Source organism: Podarcis pityusensis (assembly GCF_964106645.2).
Source record: "Podarcis pityusensis genome assembly, chromosome: 1".
NCBI classification, from domain to species: domain Eukaryota; kingdom Metazoa; phylum Chordata; class Lepidosauria; order Squamata; family Lacertidae; genus Podarcis; species Podarcis pityusensis.
In genome coordinates, this window is record NC_138028.1 from 122,872,725 (window position 1) to 122,894,842 (window position 22,118).

Consider the following 22,118-nt stretch of genomic DNA (forward strand, 5'->3'; position numbering starts at 1 on the left):
AAAAGCAGCTAGAGACCCAGGTTTGGGAAACATTGTCTTAGACTGAGACAAAAATCATTTGAGATCATTTTAAGTGACTATTGAAAGCTCATTAGAAACCCTCACAATAGAAAAACTCCTCATATATTTTATAAATTTATCCCACTGTGTTTTTTTAATCAATATAGTTACAGTTACACCTTGGATCCCGAACGCCTTGCGAGTCGAACCTTTTGGCTCCCGACCGCCGCAAACCTGGAAGTGATTGTTCCGGTTTGCAAATGTTCTTTGGAACCCAAAAGTCCAACGGGGCTTCTGCAGCTTCTGATTGGCTGCAGGAGCTTCCTGCAGCCAATCAGAAGCCGCGCTTTGGTTTCCGAACGTTTTGGAAGTCAAATGAACTCCCAGAACGGATTCCGTTCGACTTCCAAGGTACGACTCTATTTGCTTCCGTAATTGCATCTAATCCTTTTTTTTTTTTTACTCACGGACTTGGTCATTTGTTACTTTCGTAACAGAATAATTTGGGATTTTATTACAGACAGCTGAAAGAAATAGAGGACAAAATTTTAGAAGTTCTTTCATCTTCCGAAGGAAATATTTTAGAGGACGAAACTGCTATCAAGATATTGTCTTCTTCTAAGGCTTTGGCTAATGAAATTTCAGAGAAGCAAGCTATAGCGGAAGAAACTGAAAAGAAGATAGATGCCACTCGAATGGGCTACCGCCCCATTGCAGTTCATTCGTCGATTCTATTTTTTTCAATTGCTGATCTTGCCAATATTGAACCCATGTACCAGTATTCCCTAACCTGGTTCATCAACCTTTTCATCATGTCCATAGATAATTCTGTGAAGTCTGAAATTTTACAAGACAGGTATGTGAAATCCTTGTATGCTTTAATTTTACCTTTCACATTTATTCAGGCTCTGGCGCAACCTTATTACTTATTAGCTGCAGGCAATTAAGTCTTATCTTACCTTGAAAAAAATCAGGATACAATCCAAAATTAAGCATGCCCATTGATTTCAGGGGAATGAAGCATGTAATTAACTTTGCCACTGAAATCAGTGGGATTTAGAAGTTTGTTTATTGCTGTATTGTAGGGGGAAACAGCTATTGTAGACAAACCTAACATTCATGGGAATTCAAAGGACTGGAGACAAAATATTCAGTGTTTTGAAAGAACTAAGATGCCCCCCCCCCCTTTAAGAACCATGCAAGAACATTACCTGGTACTTCCTAGGTAACAAGTATATGGAAGTGACTGGGAAACTTTAAAACAGAATAATGCCCCACGCAGTTTTCTCCCTTTATTAAATTCAGTATATGGAATAAATGTCAAAGCAGGCCTTAAACAACAAAGCTTGAGAAAACTGGGCAAGGCTAGCTTGACTAATTTTGGTACCTTCAGCTAATTTGACATTGCATTTAAGTTGACTTCACGGGAAACTCATTTAAAAAATAATGCGCTGTGCAGATTGAGTTCAGTGTCAGATTTTATGTGATATTCATTTATAGCTTGAGAACGATAAATAATAAAGGAGAGCTTGGAAGTTTCAGTTTGCAGCTTCCCCCACGTTGTGCTTTCTGGGTGCTTTGCTTGTTTTATGCCCTGTTGTTTTGCCAGCCATTTGGAGCTCCATCATTTAACATTTTGCTCTGTTGACACTTGAGGCGGGCCAGCTGTGCTGCTGGTGACGGCAGTGAGATAAGGGTGCTGTTGTTATAATCGGGGACACTGCTTGGGTTGTTTTGCAAAGGCACAGAGGGATTTCCGAGGATGCAATAACAGGAGAAGAATGCACACGCCTGTCTTCAGATGAAGGTTGCACAACCCTTTTGGCGATGCTCTACATGTCATTTCCAGAATACGAGATAGCATCCTTCTCCTGCTCATTGCAGTAAATACCGTATTTTTCACTCTATAGGACGCACTGGACCATAGGAGGAGGAGAACAGGGGGGGGGGAATTCTCCCCCTCTCTGCTCAGCACGCCTTAAGCGAAGCGGCAGGAGAAATGGAGCCCCTTCCATTTCTCCTCCCACTTCGTTGAAGGGGTGCTGCGCAGAGAGGGAAAACTGTGTTGGGATACTGCCAGGGAGATAAAGTCCATCATGGCCCCCAAGCCGTCTGCCGGACGATCCATCGACCTCCCATAGGCACGCAGCGACATGAGTTTCTAGAAAATATCTTGCCACATTCTAGAGCTCATGCACGCTCTATCAGCAGATAATGCACAGCCAAAAGTTGCAATCAGGAGAGCATTATTTACAAGTTTATTCAGCGTTGATCAGAACACATAAAGACATGACTGACTGCTTTAGTGTCTGCGACACAGAGAAAAAACGAAAGCAATAGCAAACATAAACATCCTGTGAACAGGAAATACGCAGACTCTGACTCACAAAGCCTGCTTCCTTTTAAGGTGGAACGGAAATATCCTAACAAACTGTGCAGTGCCTCTCCAGCGAAGCGAAGCCTGAAGAGCAAGAGGGATCGGTGTGCACCTACCCTTCTCGCTCTCCAGGCTTCAGGCGGCTATCCGCAAGCCTTCGGAGCGCAGCGGGAACTCCTGCTGCGCTCCGAAGGCTTGCGGATAGCTGCCTGAAGCTCCCGGAGCGCAGCGGGAGTTCCCACTGCGCTCTGGGGGCTTCAGGCGGCTTCAGCGAAAGCAACGCGAAGCCTCCGGAGCACGGGGGGGAACTCTCCCACTGTGCTTCGGAGGCTTCACGTTGCTATTGCTGAAGCCAAGAAGCCTGCATTCGCTCCATAAGATGCACACACATTTCCCATTAATTTTTGAAGGGGAAAAAGTGCATCTTATAGAGCGAAAAATACAGTACCCATCTATGGAGGTAGGGGCGAAGGAAGGGTGGAGGTGGTGGGGGTGGACAGCCTGGGGTGTCTTCACTGGGGGGGGGGTGACATTTGGCGCACCGCCTGCCTGCCTGCGACTCCCAAGCCTACCCCGAGCTGTCAGGGGAAGGGGGGAGCTGTGCCGGTTTGCCGGCAGCATTCCCCCCTTCCCCCTTTGTTTGGTCAGCTTGGGGGAGGCTTGGGAGTTGTGGGTAGGCGGCACGCCAAATGTCTGCCATTGGCAGCTCGCTCTGCCCCTGTTGGCGGCTCACTCCGCCCCTGGCTGCAGGACGCACATGCCACTCTGTGCGCCTGGGAAGGCACCCTCTGTGCCCCACACCCCTCAGGAGCACGCCCGCCCTGGGCAGCGCGGGCATATGCTCCACTGCTGTATGGAGAGAGAAGGAGATGGGGGTGGAGACATATGCCTTGGGGTAATTTTGTCCCTAGTCAACTGAAGTGGGCAGCTAGGTGGGTTCAGGCAAGAATATAGGATTGACCCTTGTTCTTCTAGGTGTGCCATAACACACTCCTTCTGCCTTTGCCCCTTCTGATGGCCATGTCTTGGGTTGGCTACTGATTCCCTCAGGATGTGGTGGACTCTCCTTCCTTGGAGGTTTTTAAGCAGAGGTTAGATGGCCATCTGACACGGGTGGCGCTGTGGGTTAAACCACAGAGCCTAGGACTTGCTGATCAGAAGGTCGGTGGTTCGAATCCCCGCAACGGGGTGAGCTCCCGTTGCTCGGTCCCTGCTCCTGCCAACCTAGCACTTCAGAAGCACACCAAAAAGTGCAAGTAGATTAATAGGTACTGCTCCGGCGGGAATGTAAATGGCATTTCCGTGCGCTGCTCTGGTTCGCCAGAAGCGGCTTAGTCATGCTGGCCACATGACCCCTGTACGCCGGCTCCCTCAGCCAATAAAGCGAGATGAGCGCCGCAACCCCAGAGTCGGCCACGACTGGACCTAATGGTCAGGGGTCCCTTTACCTTTACCTAGATGGCCATTTGTCATAGATGCTTTAGTTGAGATTCCTGCATTGCAGGGGGCTGGGCTGGAGGACTCTCAAAGTCCCTTCTAACTCTACCATTCTGCGAATAGCGCAAAGATTGAGTTTCGGTTCCAGAATCCTCCTTTGATGCCCTCTCTGGGTTACAGTCCTGACCTTAAGTCTTCCTGAACCTTCAGACAAGGACATGATTACACTAGTTGACTATGCTCACTCTGCCTCCACATACCAATGATTCAGGGGTTATTTGTGAAATGTCTTACATAAAGAAAGCTCTGTGGCTCTTAGCAACATAACGCAAGCAGTGGATCTCACAGGAGCAAGAATTTGCTGGCTGTGTGCAGCCCTATGCAGGCTGGAGAGAGGTTAAAAAGAGAGGCAGCCTACAGTTGTGAAGTAGGGAAAAGGGGATGTGATACAAAAGGGCATGCATGTGACCTTCTGATGTGTAAAGAATACAGCTTTTACTATGCTACATTTCCTTGTGTGTCAGCAAGAGGCTGCTTGTATTTCACGGCTAATGCACTCCGCAAAGCCTTTGCAAATGGCTGACAAGTGTTTTTGTGTTTTGCGTTAGTTAGGAGGCGAGGCTAAAACAGGCTGCCTACAAAATCCACCAGCAGCACATCCGTAACTGAAGTCTAAGCGGTTTGTAATTGAGTTGATTCAGTGGCGGTTGTAAAGTGAGATTCGTTTGGGTTTCCCCAACCTTCCCTTTTCTCTCCCTCTTACAGGCTGAGGATCCTCAAAGACCATTTCACGTACTCCCTCTATGTCAACATCTGCCGTTCTCTCTTTGAAAAGGACAAGCTGCTCTTCTCCTTCTGCCTAAACGTGAACCTCTTGAAGCATGATAAATTGGTTAGTGCCGCTAGGCAAATGTCTCTGTATGGTGGCCCACATATAAATCTGCTAATCTGTTGGCGAGTCCACAAATGCCTCTCCCATTCTGTTCCATCTCCTCTCCTTTGTGGGAACATCCTACCAACATCACCATGCGGTCAGATCTGGCGGCCTGGCAGCAAGTGGGCCGCCAAGCAGACAACTGAGGTTGGGCAGCTCAATGCAGTTGTTCAGACCAGGGCCAGCCCCCATGTTTGAGGGGCATGGCCTGTCCTGAAGCTGGTGGGATTGGGATCAGCTTGTCCTCTGGACAACAGGAAGTGGACAGGGACTCCTGGGGTGTAATCCTTCTACCTTTATACCTGTTAAAATTGTTCTTTGGCTGTGATATGGTACATAGCCCTGTTGTCATCTACTTGTTGGTTCCTGGTATAGCATCCATTTTTCCTGCTGTTTACATGTATACGGTTTGGCAGCTTTTCCCAGTTGGCTCTGGGACAGCTGGAGGAAGAGCCAAGCAGTAACCTAGTATCTTACACTAGGGGAGGCCTTACGGTATAGTGACTGCCATCCTGCCATTGCAGGTTGAAATATACTCAGAGTTGAGAGTGGATTTCATGCTCTTTATTCAGCTCATAGTGGTGAGGAGGAATGGAAGTTCCCCCACAGTATCTGCTTTATATACATTATTTACACAATGGGCCCCACGTGATTGGCTAATTCCGGGATTCTCCTGTAGGCCAGTCAGGTTGCAGATTCCCTTCCACCTGGAGCTGGATTGGGTGGCTCCTGTGGACCAATCAGACTGCTGCATTCTGAATCCTATTGTTCTAGGGCCAATCAGACTGCTGCATTCTGAATCCTATTGTTCTAGGACCAATCAGACTGCTGCATTTTGGATCCTATTCAACTCAGTACATAACACAAGTTTTCAAACCATTGCAGAGCTGATCCACAAAGTTAGCATGGCAGAGATATTCATGTGTGGGAGGAGGGTTTTTTAGCAGGAACTTGGGGGAACTGAGTTCCTTTATTTTAAAAAAAAATTCTGTTTTTGTCTGATGGGGCTGGAATGGATATACACCCCCAATGCCTGAGCCAAAAATCCACCTATGTCTGCAATCAATAAAGTTGTGGCTGTTTCTAATCCAGATCATTTGCTTGAGTTTATTAATCACATCTTACCTTTAGCCACTGCCTGGGGTGGGGGCACTGCGACTGGGCCCACAACAAACAAACAAACAAACTTTATGGTGTGCTCACCCACCCCAGAAAAACAGCACTGGGTGACTTGGTAAATGTCAGCTCCAAACTTTGCGTGATCTGTAGGCAACAGGCATTTCATTGCCGCCATCCCCATTGTCTGTTCCCTTGCTCTCCTGTCTCCCCTTCCCAAACCCAGTTGGCTACATTGCCCAGAAGGAAGTCAAGGAGTAAAGGCTGCTACGCCGCTGTGGCGATCACACAGGGTCCCCGGACGTTTGACGGTCTATTGATCCCTGTGCCACCACTACGATCGCTTCCCCGCTGCCACCAACCCGTTTCTCTCGGGTACACACTGAGTCCAGACAGTTGTTGACATTAAAACAAATAATCAAGTTTATTTTATAAGCATGAACCTTATGGTTTCAGATCATTTTTCTTGACAGTTTTGTAATCTTAGTTTCTTTACCGGCCTATACCTTCCTAATAACTTCTAACTGATTATCCCAACTGTCTATCTGACTCCTAACAGTTTCACTCACTCTCACACATCAAAACTAGACCAACCCACAGACTCTCTCGTCCTTCTCCAACTCTAACTCTAACTCCTCCCCTTGGGTTCCCACTGGCCAATCATTTCACACTCATTTAACCCTTTCCTTATGACCCACCTAGGAGGGCAAACGCCACAGCCGCCTCATTGCTTCCAGGTTTGCAGAGGGCAAGAGTACAGGCAGCAATCCAAACAGGAAAGGGAAGGTTCGTGGGGCTCTGAAGGTCAACAACGGGCCCCTTACTGGTGATGTGGCTCTCATGGCATGGGTGTCCCTAATGCTGACCTGTTCGCTCAAGTTCCCACAAGTCCTTAACACTGCTGTTCATTTTGCCTTAAATCACTGCAGATTGATGAGTCGGAGTGGAAGTTTTTGCTCACGGGAGGCATCGGCCTGGACAATCCCTACTCCAACCCTTGCCCTTGGCTCCCCACGAAATCGTGGGATGAAGTCTGCCGCCTTGATGACTTGCCAGCCTTCAGAAGCATTCGGAAGGAATTTATGCGCTTGAAGGACGGGTGGAAAAACGTCTATGACAGTTTGGTTTGTTTCCCACCTTCACTCATCCCTTCTTGCTAGCTGCTCAGTACAAATACCGTATTTTTCACTCCATAAGACACACTTTCCCCCTACTAAAAAGTAAGGGGAAATGTGTGTGCGTCTTATGGAGCGAATGCAGGGGGGAGGCGGGCAGGAAAAGCCCCCAAGAGCTGCACACAAGCTCTGTGTGGCTCTTGCGGGCTTTTCCCCAGGAGGGAGAAGGGACTGACGCGGCTGGGGGGGGGGGGAAATAATATTTTTTTCCTTGATTTTCCCCTCTAAAAACTAGGTGTGCCTTATGGTCCGGTGCACCTTATGGAGCGAAAAATACGGTATTCACTGCGCCCTCAGTGTTGTTGTTGTTGTATATTCTGTCAAAGGAAGATGTAGCTTCTGAGATAACCAGGAATGCGGTGATGAGCAGTTTGCAAGTTTCGTAAGCAGATGGGTTTAGATGATACATCTTGGAGGGAAGAGAACATTACTACAAGTCAAAATAAAAAAAATCCTTCCAGTAGCACCTTTAAGACCAACTAAGTTAGTTCTTGGTATGAGCTTTCGTGTGCAAGCACACTTCTTCAGATACACACTTCAGATGTGGTATGAGCTTTCGTGTGCAAGCACACTTCTTCAGATACACACTTCAGATTCACACTTCAGATACTTCTTCAGATGTGTATCTGAAGAAGTGTGCTTGCACACGAAAGCTCATACCAAGAACTAACTTAGTTGGTCTTAAAGGTGCTACTGGAAGGATTTTTTTTATTTTGAATATGGCAGACCAACACGGCTACCTATCTATTACTACAAGTAATATTGTTTCCTTTTAAAAAAGCATTCCTTCAGAAATGTACATTCCAGTAAATTTTTATTATTTTTATTTTTCTGCATTCAATTGTATTGGTATGAATCTGGGGGAGGGGCAGGTTCTCCTAAAAATATTGAGTACCAGATTCTCCACTACCCCCTAATTCCTAGAATTAGAATGTAGGAGATTACTAAATGCTTGAAGTCTTCACCCAGGTACAAGGGAGCTTAACTATGTAAAAAAGTAGGGTGAATCGGTTTCTTGGCCAAGAATTGCCTGGGGTGAAGAGTTGAATCTGGCCTTGATCAAAATGTACATACCACTCGATGGCGTGCAGTTTACAGAAAGAATAAAACATTGAAATTCTCTATACAGTGGTACCTCGGGTTACATACGCTTCAGGTTACAGACTCCGCTAACCCAGAAATAGTACCTCGGGTTAAGAACTTTGCTTCAGGATGGGAACAGAAATTGTGCTCCGGCAGCGCGGCGGCAGCAGGAGGCCCCATTAGCTAAAGTGGTGCTTCAGGTTAAGAACAGTTTCAGGTTAAGAACAGACCTCCGGAATGAATTAAGTACTTAACCTGAGGTACCACTGTATTAGACAGTTGAAAAGAATTCAGAAGTTAATTAAGGTCAACAGTGAAGATTGCAACACGTGAAGTTTCTACATGTGCTGGGCCAACTTGCCTCTACAAAAACGCTTCCAGCAGTGCAGTGGGGGGGGGGGTTTGCCTGGTGTGTGGGTGCTACAGTGCTAAAAGATTGGTTCCTTACAAGTGCAAAACAAGGATTACGGGGCACCGGTAACAGTCCCAGTTCCGCAGATGGAAGTGGTTGAAGGGGTGTAAGCTTGGAGTAAGGCAGTAAACTGGACACAAGCTGTTACACCTTCAGCGTGGTCAGGTAGCAAATCGTCAGCCAGTCCAGATCTGTGGGAAGAGGTGCCATATGCGATCAGGGTCTCTCTCCTTTCAGCGGCAGCTTTCAGGGACCGTGCTGAGGAGGGCTGCACTGAGGAAGGATGGTGGGAGCCACCTCCTGCTCCTGATTTGGATCCTGAATCTTCCCAGGAGCAGGAGGACAGTATAAATTTGGAACAGTGGTTTGCAGATGGGCATAGTTCAGAAGGTAGAAGCTGGGAAGTACTGGATGGGGAACAGCTAAGAGAAGAAGCACTGGGGGAGAGAGGGTTAACAGATTCCCTGTCTTTGGACAGCATTCCTCCTCTCAGCCCAAGGTCAAGAAGAGCTGAGAAAGTGGCAGAACAGTAAGCACAGGGGGTACAAACTCAGATTACAATATGTAGGAGTGTTGTGGATTAATAGGGACGGTAGGGGTGTGAGCCTTAATTGGGAGCACCGCCATTTCTAGGAGATGGGTTCTTTGTTCTCTCGCTGTGATTCTTAAAGTTTCTAACTGGTAAGAAGACTCCTTTCCCTTTGTTCTGCTTATCTACTGCCACGGGGGGAGGAAGCCTGACAGCAGAATTCTGCACTAACTGGAGCTTTCAAGGGCAAGGGAAGCCAATCATAGTGTTTTTGTTTCGCTTGCAGGAACCTCATCACGAGGCATTTCCTGAGGAGTGGCAAGACAAAATGGGGGAGTTCCAAAGGATGCTCATCATTCGCTGCTTAAGACCTGACAAAGTAAGTGCGGTCAACTCATGCGCCAGGACACTGGCGTGGGCAGAGTTTCGAAGGTCCTGTTGCATGTATGACACAATCGTGTTAGTTTAATCTTCCTTCAGATAGGGTTTCCATATTTCAAGAAGTAAAAATTCGGACACAAAAGTTGGGGGAAATTTCAAAAAATGTGGACATTTTGCCGATTTCCCGAAATTCTCCCCCGGATGCTAATTCCGTCATTAGAATCCCAGGAAGATCCGGATGCATGACAACCCCACCTTAAGACATGGGTTGCGATATTGTGATGCAATACCCCATGTGCACACACATGCACACAATTGTCTGGTTGCTTCCTCTATTGTAGCATGCGCTAAAATGTGGTCCACTATAGTGAGTCCTGCCATAGTTTTTAGACAAAAGGCGTGGGGGGCAGGGGTAATGAACACTAAGTTTGCCAGGTTCCTCTTGCTTAAAAAGTACCAAACTGGCAGGGTTAAATCCATCCCCTTTTCAATCTTTTGTCTGTTTGGCTGGCACCTCCATTATAAACTTTTAGGTGCCAGGCAAAAATGTCCCATAGTAATAATAATAATAATTTATTATTTATACCCCGCCCATCTGGCTGGGTATCCCCAGCCACTCTGGGTGGCTTCCAACAGAACACTAAAATACAATAACCTATTAAACATTAAAAGCTTCCCTAAACAGGGCTGCCTTTAGATGTCTTCTAAAAGTTTGGTAGTTATTTTTCTCTTTGACATCTGGTGGGAGGGCGTTCCATGGGGTGGGTGCCATTACCGAGAAGGCCCTCTGTCTGGTTCCCTGTAACCTCACTTCTCGCAATGAGGAAACCGACAGAAGGCCCTCTGCGCTGGACCTCAGCGTCTGGGCAGAACGATGGGGGTGGAGACGCTCCTTCAGGTATACTGGACCGAGGCCGTTTAGGGCTTTAAAGGTCAGCACCAACACTTTGAATTGTGTTCGGAAACGTACTGGGAGCCAGGCCTTTAGCTGATTGACATCCAATGCCCTCTTACAATGTGTTGTGGAGAGAGTGGTTATTGGGTTGTTCTTGTTTTTATTATGTGATTTTATATTGTGAACCACCCTGAGACCTGCGGGTATAGGGCGGTATACAAAATTAATTAATAACAATTAATTCCAGAGGTCCATTCCCTTGCCCACCTCATTTCACAATTATGGAAGCTGACTCTAGTGTGCAGTGTTGTCTTATTCTGAGAAACTGCTGCCTCACCCTTACAGATCGGTGTGTGGCAAATGGTCTTCTGATTTATTTTTCTGTTTCGTACAACTTGAAGGTTAGTCTTGCAATACACTAAAAATAGAAACTGCATAACATGATTATGGCAGTGAAAGTGGGCAGCCTGCCAGCTGCGCTTAAGTAAGGCCCCAGGTATGTAGGAGCGCCGGAATTCATATGCTGCCTTTGATCTGCAGGAGCAAAGTTAGCAAAGCTTTGGACCGCTGGCAGTGAGAGATGAACTGGTGAAATTAACAGGTAAAACTAACTTAGGTCCATTAATTTCAGTGGGTCTCCTCTGAGTAGGACATAGCTGGACGCCACACTTTATTGCCCTCCACTCTGAAGGGATATCTGCTGCACTGTAAGGATGAAAAGAAAGTGACGTGAGGTTCGTTAGTTTGCTTTGCATTGCCTTATCCCCCAATACAGCAAGTTCACCGATGGTACAAAAGGTAAAGGGACCCATGACCATTAGGTCCAATCATGGCTGACTCTGGGGTTGTGCCACTCATCTCACTTTATTGGCCGAGGGAGCCGGCGTACAGCTTCCGGGTCATGTGGCCAGCATGACTAAGCCGCTTCTGGCGAACCAGAGCAGTGCACGGAAATGCCGTTTACCTTCCCGCTGGAGCAGTACCTATTTATCTACTTGCACTGGTGTGCTTTCGAACTGCTAGGTTGGCAGGAGCAGAGACCGAGCAACGGGAGCTCATCCCGTCGCGGGGATTCGAACTGCTGACCTTCTGATTGGCCATTATCCTAGGCTCTGTGGCGTCCCACAGCGATGGTATACAAGCTCACAAATGACAGGAGTAGCACAGGCGGATGAATAGCACACCCGGCTGAAGATGGCCTTCATATTGCGCTATTAGCACTGCAACTGGGGCAGTGCGTCAGTGGTCAATTTAGGTGTCATTGTGAAAAATGGAAAGACCCATAGTTCTATGCAAAAGTATTTAACAATGCCCTCCTTATGCCTTCCATAAGTCAAAAAAAATGCCCCCGCTTTTCACTTACTGGTTTCATTACACAAGGTGCAATACTGACAGATCCCCATGCCATATTGTTCACCTGAGAGCCTCTCTCAGGTATGCACTACAGTACAGGTATGCACTACAGTACTTTCATCGCTGTCCATACAACAGCCTCCCCTTGTCTTTGTGGTGGCCCATTTTCTTTCTGTTTGGTGGTTGGCATATCATTCTCTGTTGCAACCGGAGCCGGACACTGCTCCTGGGGTATACTGGTATTTGTCCACGAAATGGTCCACGAGACGCTGCCTGGTTGCTGGTACTTCTTTCTCATAGGCGTTTATTACACTTTGCCCAGTTTTGCTCTGGAGGAGCAAGGGGGTAGATTTTATTGAGTTGCCATTTTTGAAGTTAAATACCGCAAGCAGCTACTTTAGATATTGCAAGATACGGCAAGGAGCCTGGAACTGCCGGTGCCTCATGCTCACTGTTTGTCTGTGTGGGGTGGTTGCATCTGAAAACGAGGACTTCTGACACGCTGCCCAGAGCAATGTGCACACAATTGTTACAAAAGGGGCACCTTGCACACCTCTGGGGGGGTGATAAGGGGCACTAGAGAAGTGGTACAGGGAACCAAAGGCATGAAGTGCAGGCGGCAAGCATTTTGTGGATTTGTTATTGACATGTGACTGCCAATGCGCAGGTCATTTTGGACCTCGAAGGGGGCAGGTTTATGTACATTCCACCAATGCCTGCAGGGACCAGGAAAGGAACTCCCCTGCAAAATGTTGCCGCCTGTTACTTCGCACAAGTTCTTCCAATGGCAAGATTTTATCCAACCCTTTCGCACTTGAGTTAGGGTCAGAGCCCTTTACCCCTGAATCAGAGCCAGTGGCAATCTCCTGAGGACCTTAATTGCTGTTTGCCGCGCCTCAGCCTTAAGAAGCGGCGTTTTCTCCTACAATACCTAATAAAAAGACTTAAGGCTTTTTAAACAAAGGTTACTCTAAACATTTTTTTCATTTCATTATAAATCATTTCCCAATTTTTTTAACCCCCCTTACATTTCCACCACTTTTGATTGAACGTACCCTCTGTTTCTTGACATTTCCAACACTTATTAGATCTTGTTCTATATATTTTTGCTAATTTAAGCGGGGTTAGATACCACCGGTACATCATTTCCATATCATTCTCTTTCAGTGGAGTACATGCAGTAAATTTCATATCTGACTTCCAAAGCCTTTCCCAATCTGTCATTGATATATATTACCTCCCACATCTTTTGCCCATTTTTATAACACATTTGACCTGTTCCTCTTTGGTGTACCACTCTAAGAGCAGATTTTAGGTTTTTGACAGTAACCCGCTTAGTATTTCAAATAGTTTTCACCTTGGGCAATTGCTAGACCAGAGAACTCCTTTGGGTCTTTCTTACCAGGGATCATGATCTGGCTCCCAACCCTCCAACACTATTAAGCAGAAGAAACACTTTGCCAGGTCAGGTTCATTTACCGTATTTTTCGCTCCATAGGGCGCACCAGACCATAGGGCGCACCTAGTTTTTAGAGGGGGAAATCAAGAAAAAAAATCTTATTTTTTTCTCTCCCTGCCGGAGGGGCTGCGCGCGGCTATCCCTGAAGCCTTCCGAGTGCAGTGCAAGTTCCCGCTGCGCTCCTCAGGCTTCGGGTTCCTTTTGCTGAAGCCGGGAGAGCAAGACTATCCAGGCTTCAGCGAAAGGAACCTGAAGCCTCCAGAACGCAGCGGGAACTCGCGCTGCGCTCCGAAGGCTTCAGGCGGCTATCCCTGATGCCTGGAGAACGAGAGGGGTCGGTGCGCACCGACGCCTCTCGCTCTCCAGGCTTCAGCGAAAGCAACAGGAAGCCTCCGGAGCACAGAGGGAGTGCTCCCTCTGCACTTCGGAGGCTTCGCGTTGCTATCGCTGAAGCCAAGGAGCCTGCATTCGCTCTATAGGACGCACACACATCTCCCCTTAATTTTTTTTTTCAAATGATATTTATTAAAAGTTTAAAAATTACAGAAAAAAGAAAAAAAAACAATAAAAAAGAAAAAAAAATAAAAAAGCAATACAACAATACAGCAAAAAAAAAAACAAAGAAAAAAACTAAAACACACATCCAATATTCCATGTCTTTACCTTTCCTTTACTTGTTTCATCGACCTCCTCACACCTCCCTTTTTTTGTATTCTAGTTCAATTCACTATTTCAGCAAATTCTTCCCATCTTTCTCAAAAAATTTTTCTATAATTTATCTTAACGATCTAACCTTAAATTTTTTCATTTTAACCCATTATCAATCAGCTTTTACTTAATTCTTTGTTGCATTTCTACTAAAACCATATAACTTCATTCCAGCATCCTTCTAACACTCATTAATTTTACAATGTTTCTGTAAGTATACTTCGATTTTTTTCCAATCTTCTTCCACCGACTCTTCTCCCTGGTCCACATTTCCCCTTAATTTTTGGAGGGGGGAAAGTGCATCCTATAGAGCGAAAAATATGGTACTCCTGGACAAGGGAGCAAGCCAGCCCTGGCCATCTGAATGATGAGAGCAGAACAGCATGTTGAAGACATTGGCAGGGAAGCCAAGCGCAAGTCCTTTCCATAAAAACCCCCTCTTTGTCTCTTCTCTATACCCCTCCCCACCTCCTGGGATCCTGTTTTTAGGGAAAGAGGGAACCTTTTTCAGTCTTTATGGTTCGACATCCAGGAGGCAAATACCTTGCCAATCTACTTCAAGTCACCCAGAGATCCAACACCAGATCCCAATTTATCTTCTGCCTACTCCTGATCTATAGGGTTCCTAATAGCTAGAAAATAAAACCTCTAGGATTTGTAACAGCTACAAGATAAAACCACATTATGATGCAGGATTTGGGGCAGGCAGGCGAGCAACAGAGCGTAGCTTAAATCCTCTTCATCCTTAATCTGCAAGGATACTGTCAAAAGAGACAAGCAAAAATGCTATTGAGATGAGAAGAGAATTTTCTCTTTGGGGGTTTAAGTACTTTTGCTCACTTAAAAAAGAAGCTTAAAACATTATTTAGGTTATAGTTTTATGCATACTTATGTGGAGCAAGTCCTCCTAAACTCAGTAGCACTTACTGTGAATATGCATATTTGACCTACAAGATGGTTTTCTTATTTTTTAATTCAGTAGATTTACGTTTTCAGGAGTACGCTTGCAGTTCTCTTTAAAAGGCCAGGATCGTGCAAAGGTGCTCAAGCGATTCTCATACTCGTGCATCTCTCTAAATTCAAGCAGGCACTTGGAGTTTGAGTTCATCTCGCTCAGTACAACCTCCATTTCAGAAACCAATTCTGTGACTTGTAGCAGCGTTCCTCTGGCATGACTTACCTCTTTATATATAAGGTTCAACATTAAGCTGCATTAAGCTGACTTGGCTGGTCTCACCTGTGAACATCAGCATAAATGAGAGAGGGAGAATTGCACCCAAAGCAAAATGCAGTCGTCAAAAGAGGAAAACTGTGGCCAAAAATTAAGAAAGATAGCCCAGTAGCCAAGCCCTGTTTGGTTTGTTCTGTTCTTTTATTTTAAATATTTCCACTTTGCTTTTCAGCCCAAAGAAAAGGCTCTTAGAGTGACTTAGCATGATAAATAATAGGTAAAAAAGGTAAAGGTAAAGGACCCCTGGATGGTTAAGTCCAGTCAGAGGCGACTGTGGGGTTGCGGCGCTCATCTCGCTTTCAGGCCGAGGGAGCCAGTGTTTGTCCACAGACAGCTTTCCGGGTCATGTGGCCAGCATGACTAAACCACTACTTGCGCATGGAGGACCATGACGAGTGCCAGAGTGCATGGAAATGCCGTTTACCTTCCTGCCGCAGCGGTACCTATTTATCTACTTGCACTGGTGTGCTTTAGAACTGCTAGGTTGGCAGGAGCTGGGACAGAGCAATGGGAGCTCACCTCATCGTGGAGGTTCAAACCGCTGACCTTCGGATTGGCAAGCCCAAGAGGCTTGGTGGTTTAGACCACAGTGCCACAATAAAACACACACAACACAACACAACACAACACAACACAACACAACACAACACAACACAACACACAAAAGGAAAATGGCTTGCTGGGAGAAGGGGGAAAACCCCTCAGGCACTAGTTTTCAGTTACAAGGTTTTCCTAAGTTTTGTTTCTGGTGGGAAGGGAGAAAGCAAGCTTACTACAACTGTTCTTTCTCTGGCTGATTATTGTGAAATAATCCATGGTCCTGAAGGCAGCACTGTTTAGGGAGGTTTTTAATGTTTGATGGGCAGGGTATAAATCATAAATCATCATCATCATCATCATCATCATCATCATCATCACACTATATTCATAGTGCCACTACTGTGTTGCTTTATAGTGGGTTTTGTTTTAAAAGTTTTGGGTGGCCATCCAGCTGTCCAGTTGACCTCAGTGTGAGTCCACTTAGCAAAATCCCTATATAGAATCATAGAATCTTAGAGTTGGAAGAGACCACAAGGGCCATCGAGTCCAACCCCCTGCCAAGCAGGAAACACCATCAGAGCACTCCTGACATATGGTTGTCAAGCCTCTGCTTAAAGACCTCCAAAGAAGGAGACTCCACCACACTCCTTGGCAGCAAATTCCACTGTCGAACAGCTCTTACGGTCAGGAAGTTCTTCCAAGTGGCCTATAGGGTGTAGCTCAAATTAAATCCTACTCTGTTCAGTGAGGCTTACTGTGAAAGCGTTGGTGAGAAGGACTGTAAACAGTTTACCTGGAATCAAGTCTCATTGACTTTCAGCAGGGCCCACTTTCTGATAAGCAGGCTTGATACAGCAGACAGACAGACAGACAGACAGACAGACACACACACACACACACACACACACACATCCTTTTGGTTAACAGGGCATGCAGATATCTTCTAAACTGGGGAGTAATTTAGTCTGCAACCCTCAACCCATTTGCCTGGGAAATCAGCGCAACTTACTTCTGAGTCGGCACGTATAGGATTGTGCTGTTCACCACCTTTATTGGCTACCGTCCTAGCACCATTTAATGACAAAATATTACATGCGAATTCAGTTCTGTGACTTTAACGGTCTCTTTGCACCCCAACGTTATGCACTTTGTAAATCAGAAGCAAGTTCTGCTGACTCTTGAGCTCATTGGCACTTATTCTCAGCCTGGGAATGTTGTATAGCAGAGTTTCCTAAACTTGGGTCCTCACCGGTCTTTGGACTACAATTCCCATCATCCCTGACCGCTGGTGCTGCTAGCTAGGGATGATGGGAGTTGTAGTTCAAAAACAGCTGGAGACCTAAGTTTGGGAAGCCCTAGTGCATGGCATTCAAACCTTACCATTGAACCGGCACATGTCTACTCAGAGGCAGTGGCGTAGCGTGGGGGGTGCAGGGGGGGCCGGCCGCACCGGGCGCAACATCTGGGGGTTAGGGTTAGGGGGCGCAAATCCACGGGTTAGGGGGCACAAATCCACGGGTTAGGGGGCGCAAATTACTTGCCTTGCCCCGGGTGCTGACAACCCATGCCACACCACTGCTCAGAGGTAAACCCCAAGGAGTTCAATGGCACTTACTTTCCGGATAAATGTGTGTAGGATTGTAGCTTCATTGTGTTTTTATAAGGGATATGCTAGTCTATCTATTCTGGTACATTCAGTGCTAGATTTACATATAAGCTAAACAAGCTGTAGCTTGGGGCCCCACTCTCTTGGGGCCCCCCAAAAAATGTAAAGAAAAGAACAACTGGATGTACATTTCCAAAATATAAGATAAAAAACAAGTAAAATAAAACCTACATACAGCTACAGTGTTTTGTGTTGTGTAGGCTCCTATGATGTAAGTAATGGGGCCCCGCCTGCTAGCCTGCTCCCTAAAATATCACTGGTTTGCTCATTTCTATATATAGGGTGCCTACATTCTGCATGTGCAAATGGCTTTAGATACCTGTTAGGTCCACAAATTACCATATAGCATATATTCAATACAAAAAACAGGGGCAATTTGTTGTTGACAAAGGACAGCTGGACATATGAAGGGCCCCATTACCTTCAGTAGCTTAGGGCCTCATCAAACCTAAATCCAGCCCTGGGTACATTGTGCAGGTGTGTGTGTGTGTGTGTGTGTGTGTGTGTGCTGCACCTGAGAGCAGATGCAAAGGAGACTCCTTTACCTTTAAGACTTCTATACCAGAGGGATTCAGCGGGTATACTTCCTGTATACCTGAAGGAGCGTCTCCACCCCCATCGTTCAGCCCGGACACTGAGATCCAGCGCCGAGGGCCTTCTGGCGGTTCCCTCATTGCGAGAAGTGAGGTTACAGGGAACCAGACAGAGGGCCTTCTCGGTAGTGGCGCCCTCCCTGTGGAACACCCTCCCTTCAGATGTGAAGGAAATAAGCAGTTATCCGATCTTTAAAAGACATCTGAAGGCAGCTCTGTTTAGGGAAGTTTTTAATATTTAATGCTGTACTGTTTTTAACGTTTGATTGGGAGCCGCCCAGAGTGGCTGGGGAGACTCAGCCGATGGATGGGGTATAAATAATAAATTATTATTATTATTATTATTATTTATTACTCTCTCATTTATTATTCCTTCATGACAAGCGGCAATTGCATAAGCATCTTTCCTCAGACACAGGTCTGGGAATTGGGTTCAGCACATCCATGCTAGAGTGACAAACCTTTTCCTGATTTGGTGTTTCGAAGGTGTGTTGTAGAGAGTTCTGAGGGAACTTATGTGAAGCTCTTTGAACACATGCTGTATAAATGCTAGGCACTGATATATTTTTATTTCTTTATGGGACACAGTATCTGGCATCTTGAATAGCTGCCTCACAGAAATCAAGAAGCCAAACTGAGCAGGATTTAACCCCCACCCATCAGTTGACAAGTAGGTGTTAAATCCTACTCAAAACCAGTTTCCTGGGGAGACTGCGCCTGCGCACAGCTTTTGCAGGATTGATGAATCATGGTTTCAGAGATGGCCTTGTGGATGAACTTGGACTGGAGGTCCCCCCACCCTGTGCTAGAATGACAAAGTGCTTTAATCCACTTTAACTGAGGAAACTTAATTTGCAGCGTGTGCTTGAATACCTCCTGCAAAATACTGACAGTCTAGAAGCCTCCTTGGAAGTTTACAGAATGGTGCATCTCTTTCTTCCGCCTTGCTATTTCATTCCTTTTCCGATGTGCAACATCAACTTCTTTTCTTTATTTTTAACATTCATAAAAGGGTGAAAAGAGAAAAGGTACCCTTTTCGGTATCTCGTCATTTCTACACATGACCGATGTATGTTTGTATTAAACGGCTGGCTGTGAATGATCATCGCTGGAGAGTTCATTACAAATTATTTTGCCTCTCATCTTAAAACGTATTGTTGCTTAAAACCGTATCTTTGAATTTAAAGGTGACCTCGTTTCCTTTCCCTCTTACTTGATTTTTTCAGATTATTCCAATGGTGCAGGAGTTTATCACTGGAAACCTGGGGCGTATGTTTATCGAACCACCTCCTTTCGACTTGTCCAAGGCATTTGGTGACAGTCATTGCTGTGCTCCGCTGATTTTTGTCTTGTCTCCTGGTGCAGACCCCATGGCTGCTCTTCTCAAGTTTGCAGATGATCAGGTGCGTTGAGGACCATTACAACGGCACTTTTTGTAGGTGCAAGGTTTTAAAGCGGGGTCTACTCTTTCTCCTCTTCTTTTTTTTTAAAAAAATATTTATTTATTTTTTTCAATAGAAATTTACAGTCAAAAAAGTTGTATGGTCATTTTGTGAGATTCTCTGAATCTCGTGACTCCCCCCATCACCTACATGGGTCCTTATTACAATAATTAAAACTACATAACTACATATCAATACATTCTCCACTATTTTCATTTTTCCAAATTGTTCATAATCTTCGTTACTTTACAAGTGCTTCTTATAGTCCAGCTAAAGTTTTGATGTAAATTATACCCCCCCCCCAATTCCTTTTTAAAGTCCTTGTCTTCTTGGTTCCTGAGTCTCCCAGTTAGTTTTGCCATTTCGGCATAGTCCAGCAGTTTGGATAGCCATTCTTCCCTCTGTGTTATTGCTTTTTTCCATTTTGGGGCTAGTAGCATCTGTGCAGCTGCTGTTGTGTACATGAAAAGTATTTTCTGGTCTTTTGGAATCTCGGTACCTGTACAGTCATACCTTGGGTTGAATGTGCTTCGGGATGAGCACGTTCGAGTTGCGCTCCACGGCAACCTGGAAATAACGGAGCGTGTTACTTCCGGGTTTCGCCGCTTGCGCATGCGCAGATGCTCAAAATGACATCACGCGCATGCGCAGAAGCGGCGAAAAGCGACGCGCACGTGCGCAGACGTGCCGTCACTAATTACGTTTGCTTCTAGATGCGAACGGGGCTCCAGATCGAATCCTGTTCGTGTCTAGAGGTACCACTGTAATTCCTAATAAAAAAGGCTTCTGCTTTATTAACAAAAGTTATTTTAAACATTTTTAAAAATTCATTGTATACCATTTCCCAAAATCCTTTAGTTGTCTTACATGTCCACCACATATGAAAAAGATGCCTTCCTTTTCCTTACATTTCCAACAAATATTTGAACTTGTTCTATACATTTTTGATAATTTAGTAGGAGTGAAGTACCATCGACACATCATTTTCATGTTATTTTCTTTCAGCGTACAACACGCTGTAAATTTTAAATCTATTTCCCAAAGACTTTCCCAATCTGCCATTTGTATATTATATCCCAAGTCCTTAGTCCAGTTTATCATAACCAATTTAACCTGTTCATCATACCCTTCCTCAGTCATTGTTCATGGGCCTCCTTCCCCATTGTAGTGAATTAGGAAAGCTCCATGTGTGCACTGGAGCACCTGAATATGAAACCAACTGCTGGATGTGAAAGGCTTTGCTACTCTGGATCTCACACGTAGGCGTAATGACTCATTATGGGCTTAAACCTTTGCAGAGTTCTTCCCTTTCATATGTATTCAGGCCAAGGACACGGCCCTTTGCTTATCTCCAAATGTCAGGGCAGTTTTGCCTGTAATCGTTAATCTCCTAGACTTGGGCTCACCCAGATAGACACCCAAATAGACGCACTTGGTGGATGTGCATTGTCCTAATGGGTGTTACATCACTCGCTGCAGTAGATAGACATCTCCTTGTACTTAAGTGGATCTGCCGTGGGGGTGTTGATAATCACTGTGGCAGATCTGTTTTTCAGGTTTGCACACCTCGCTCTCTGCAGGGTGGTGCTCTACTTTTGATGGCCTCATATCATGCCACCTCAGTGCCCTCCCTTATCTCGCTTCCATTTTTGTTTCCTGGGGAAGAAACCAGGAGCCCATCACGCATACCGGCTTTCCATATCAAATGTACAATTGTCCCCGTTCCACCTTTGTTATTATATATATATATATTTTAAATAGTATTTATTAAAGTTTTCAGTTTACAAAAAGGCAAAAGTAAAAACTCCAAATTAAACAATAACAAAACCAACACATCACAATAAAAAACAGAAAGGTAAAAACAATTAAAAACAAAAGAAAAAACAAAAAACAAAAAAAACAACAAATTGAACCTTCCCATAACTTATCTTTCATTTGCTTGTTTCCCTGACCTCCTCACACCTCCCTTTTTTGTATTCTAAATCAATTATCCATTTCAGCAAATCCTTTCCCTCTCTTCAAAATTTTTATCCTGAAAATATATCTTAATCTTGATATAAGTTATACCACCTTTGTTATTTTATAAATGAATCGGAATCAGAAGAATCTTTATTTGCAGCAGCCACTAGCCATAGCAATAAAATAAAATGTACTGAAGACAGGGGTAAAAACTTAACTATAGAAAATAAATTTTGGGGGTTTACATCAGAGGTGTCCAACAGGTCGATCGCGATCTACTGGTAGATACCTGGGAGGTTTTGGTAGATCATGGTTGATCACAGGGTCCCTTTCCTTATTGTTGGTAAAATAGAATCCGGCCCCTCCCCCTCCCCCCACCCTCCATTCTTGGAAGATCTGCAGAACGGCAGATGGAGTACAGTCATACCTCGGGTTGAAGTAGCTTCGGGATGAATATTTTCGGGTTGCAGTCCGTGGTGACCTGGAAGTAACGGAGCGCATTACTTCCAGGTTTCGCTGCTTGCGCATGCGCAGACACTCAAAATGACGTCACGCACAGGCGCGGAAGCGGCGAAACGCGACCTGCGCACGTGCAGATGTGTCTTACGTTTACTTCAGGATGCGAATGGGGCTCCGGAATGGATACCATTCCTATCCAGAGGTACCACTGTATACTCATTGAGGCTGTTTGTTTCCCCCCCAAAAAGTGCTGTCCTCCTCCCTAAAAAAATCAGAACTTTGCCCTGAACCTCTAAAAAATGGGGCTGTCCTTTTCCCCTTAAAAAAAGCTCAACAGCTTTGCCTTGAACCCCAAAAAGATTGTTGCCA

At 45.4% G+C, this 22,118-nt stretch overlaps 1 protein-coding gene across 1 annotated transcript in view; it reads left to right on the plus strand.

Annotated features, from left to right (window-relative positions):
• The window catches only part of DNAH7 (dynein axonemal heavy chain 7), a 152,997-nt gene that overhangs the window by 113,924 nt on the left and 16,955 nt on the right, over positions 1 to 22,118 (plus strand). Inside the window, exons 50-54 of the mRNA XM_081023134.1 lie at positions 521 to 856; positions 4,580 to 4,706; positions 6,794 to 6,988; positions 9,350 to 9,442; positions 19,116 to 19,292. Of these exons, the coding sequence (XP_080879260.1) occupies positions 521 to 856; positions 4,580 to 4,706; positions 6,794 to 6,988; positions 9,350 to 9,442; positions 19,116 to 19,292 (928 nt within the window). The remainder of the gene's footprint in view (positions 1 to 520; positions 857 to 4,579; positions 4,707 to 6,793; positions 6,989 to 9,349; positions 9,443 to 19,115; positions 19,293 to 22,118) is intronic.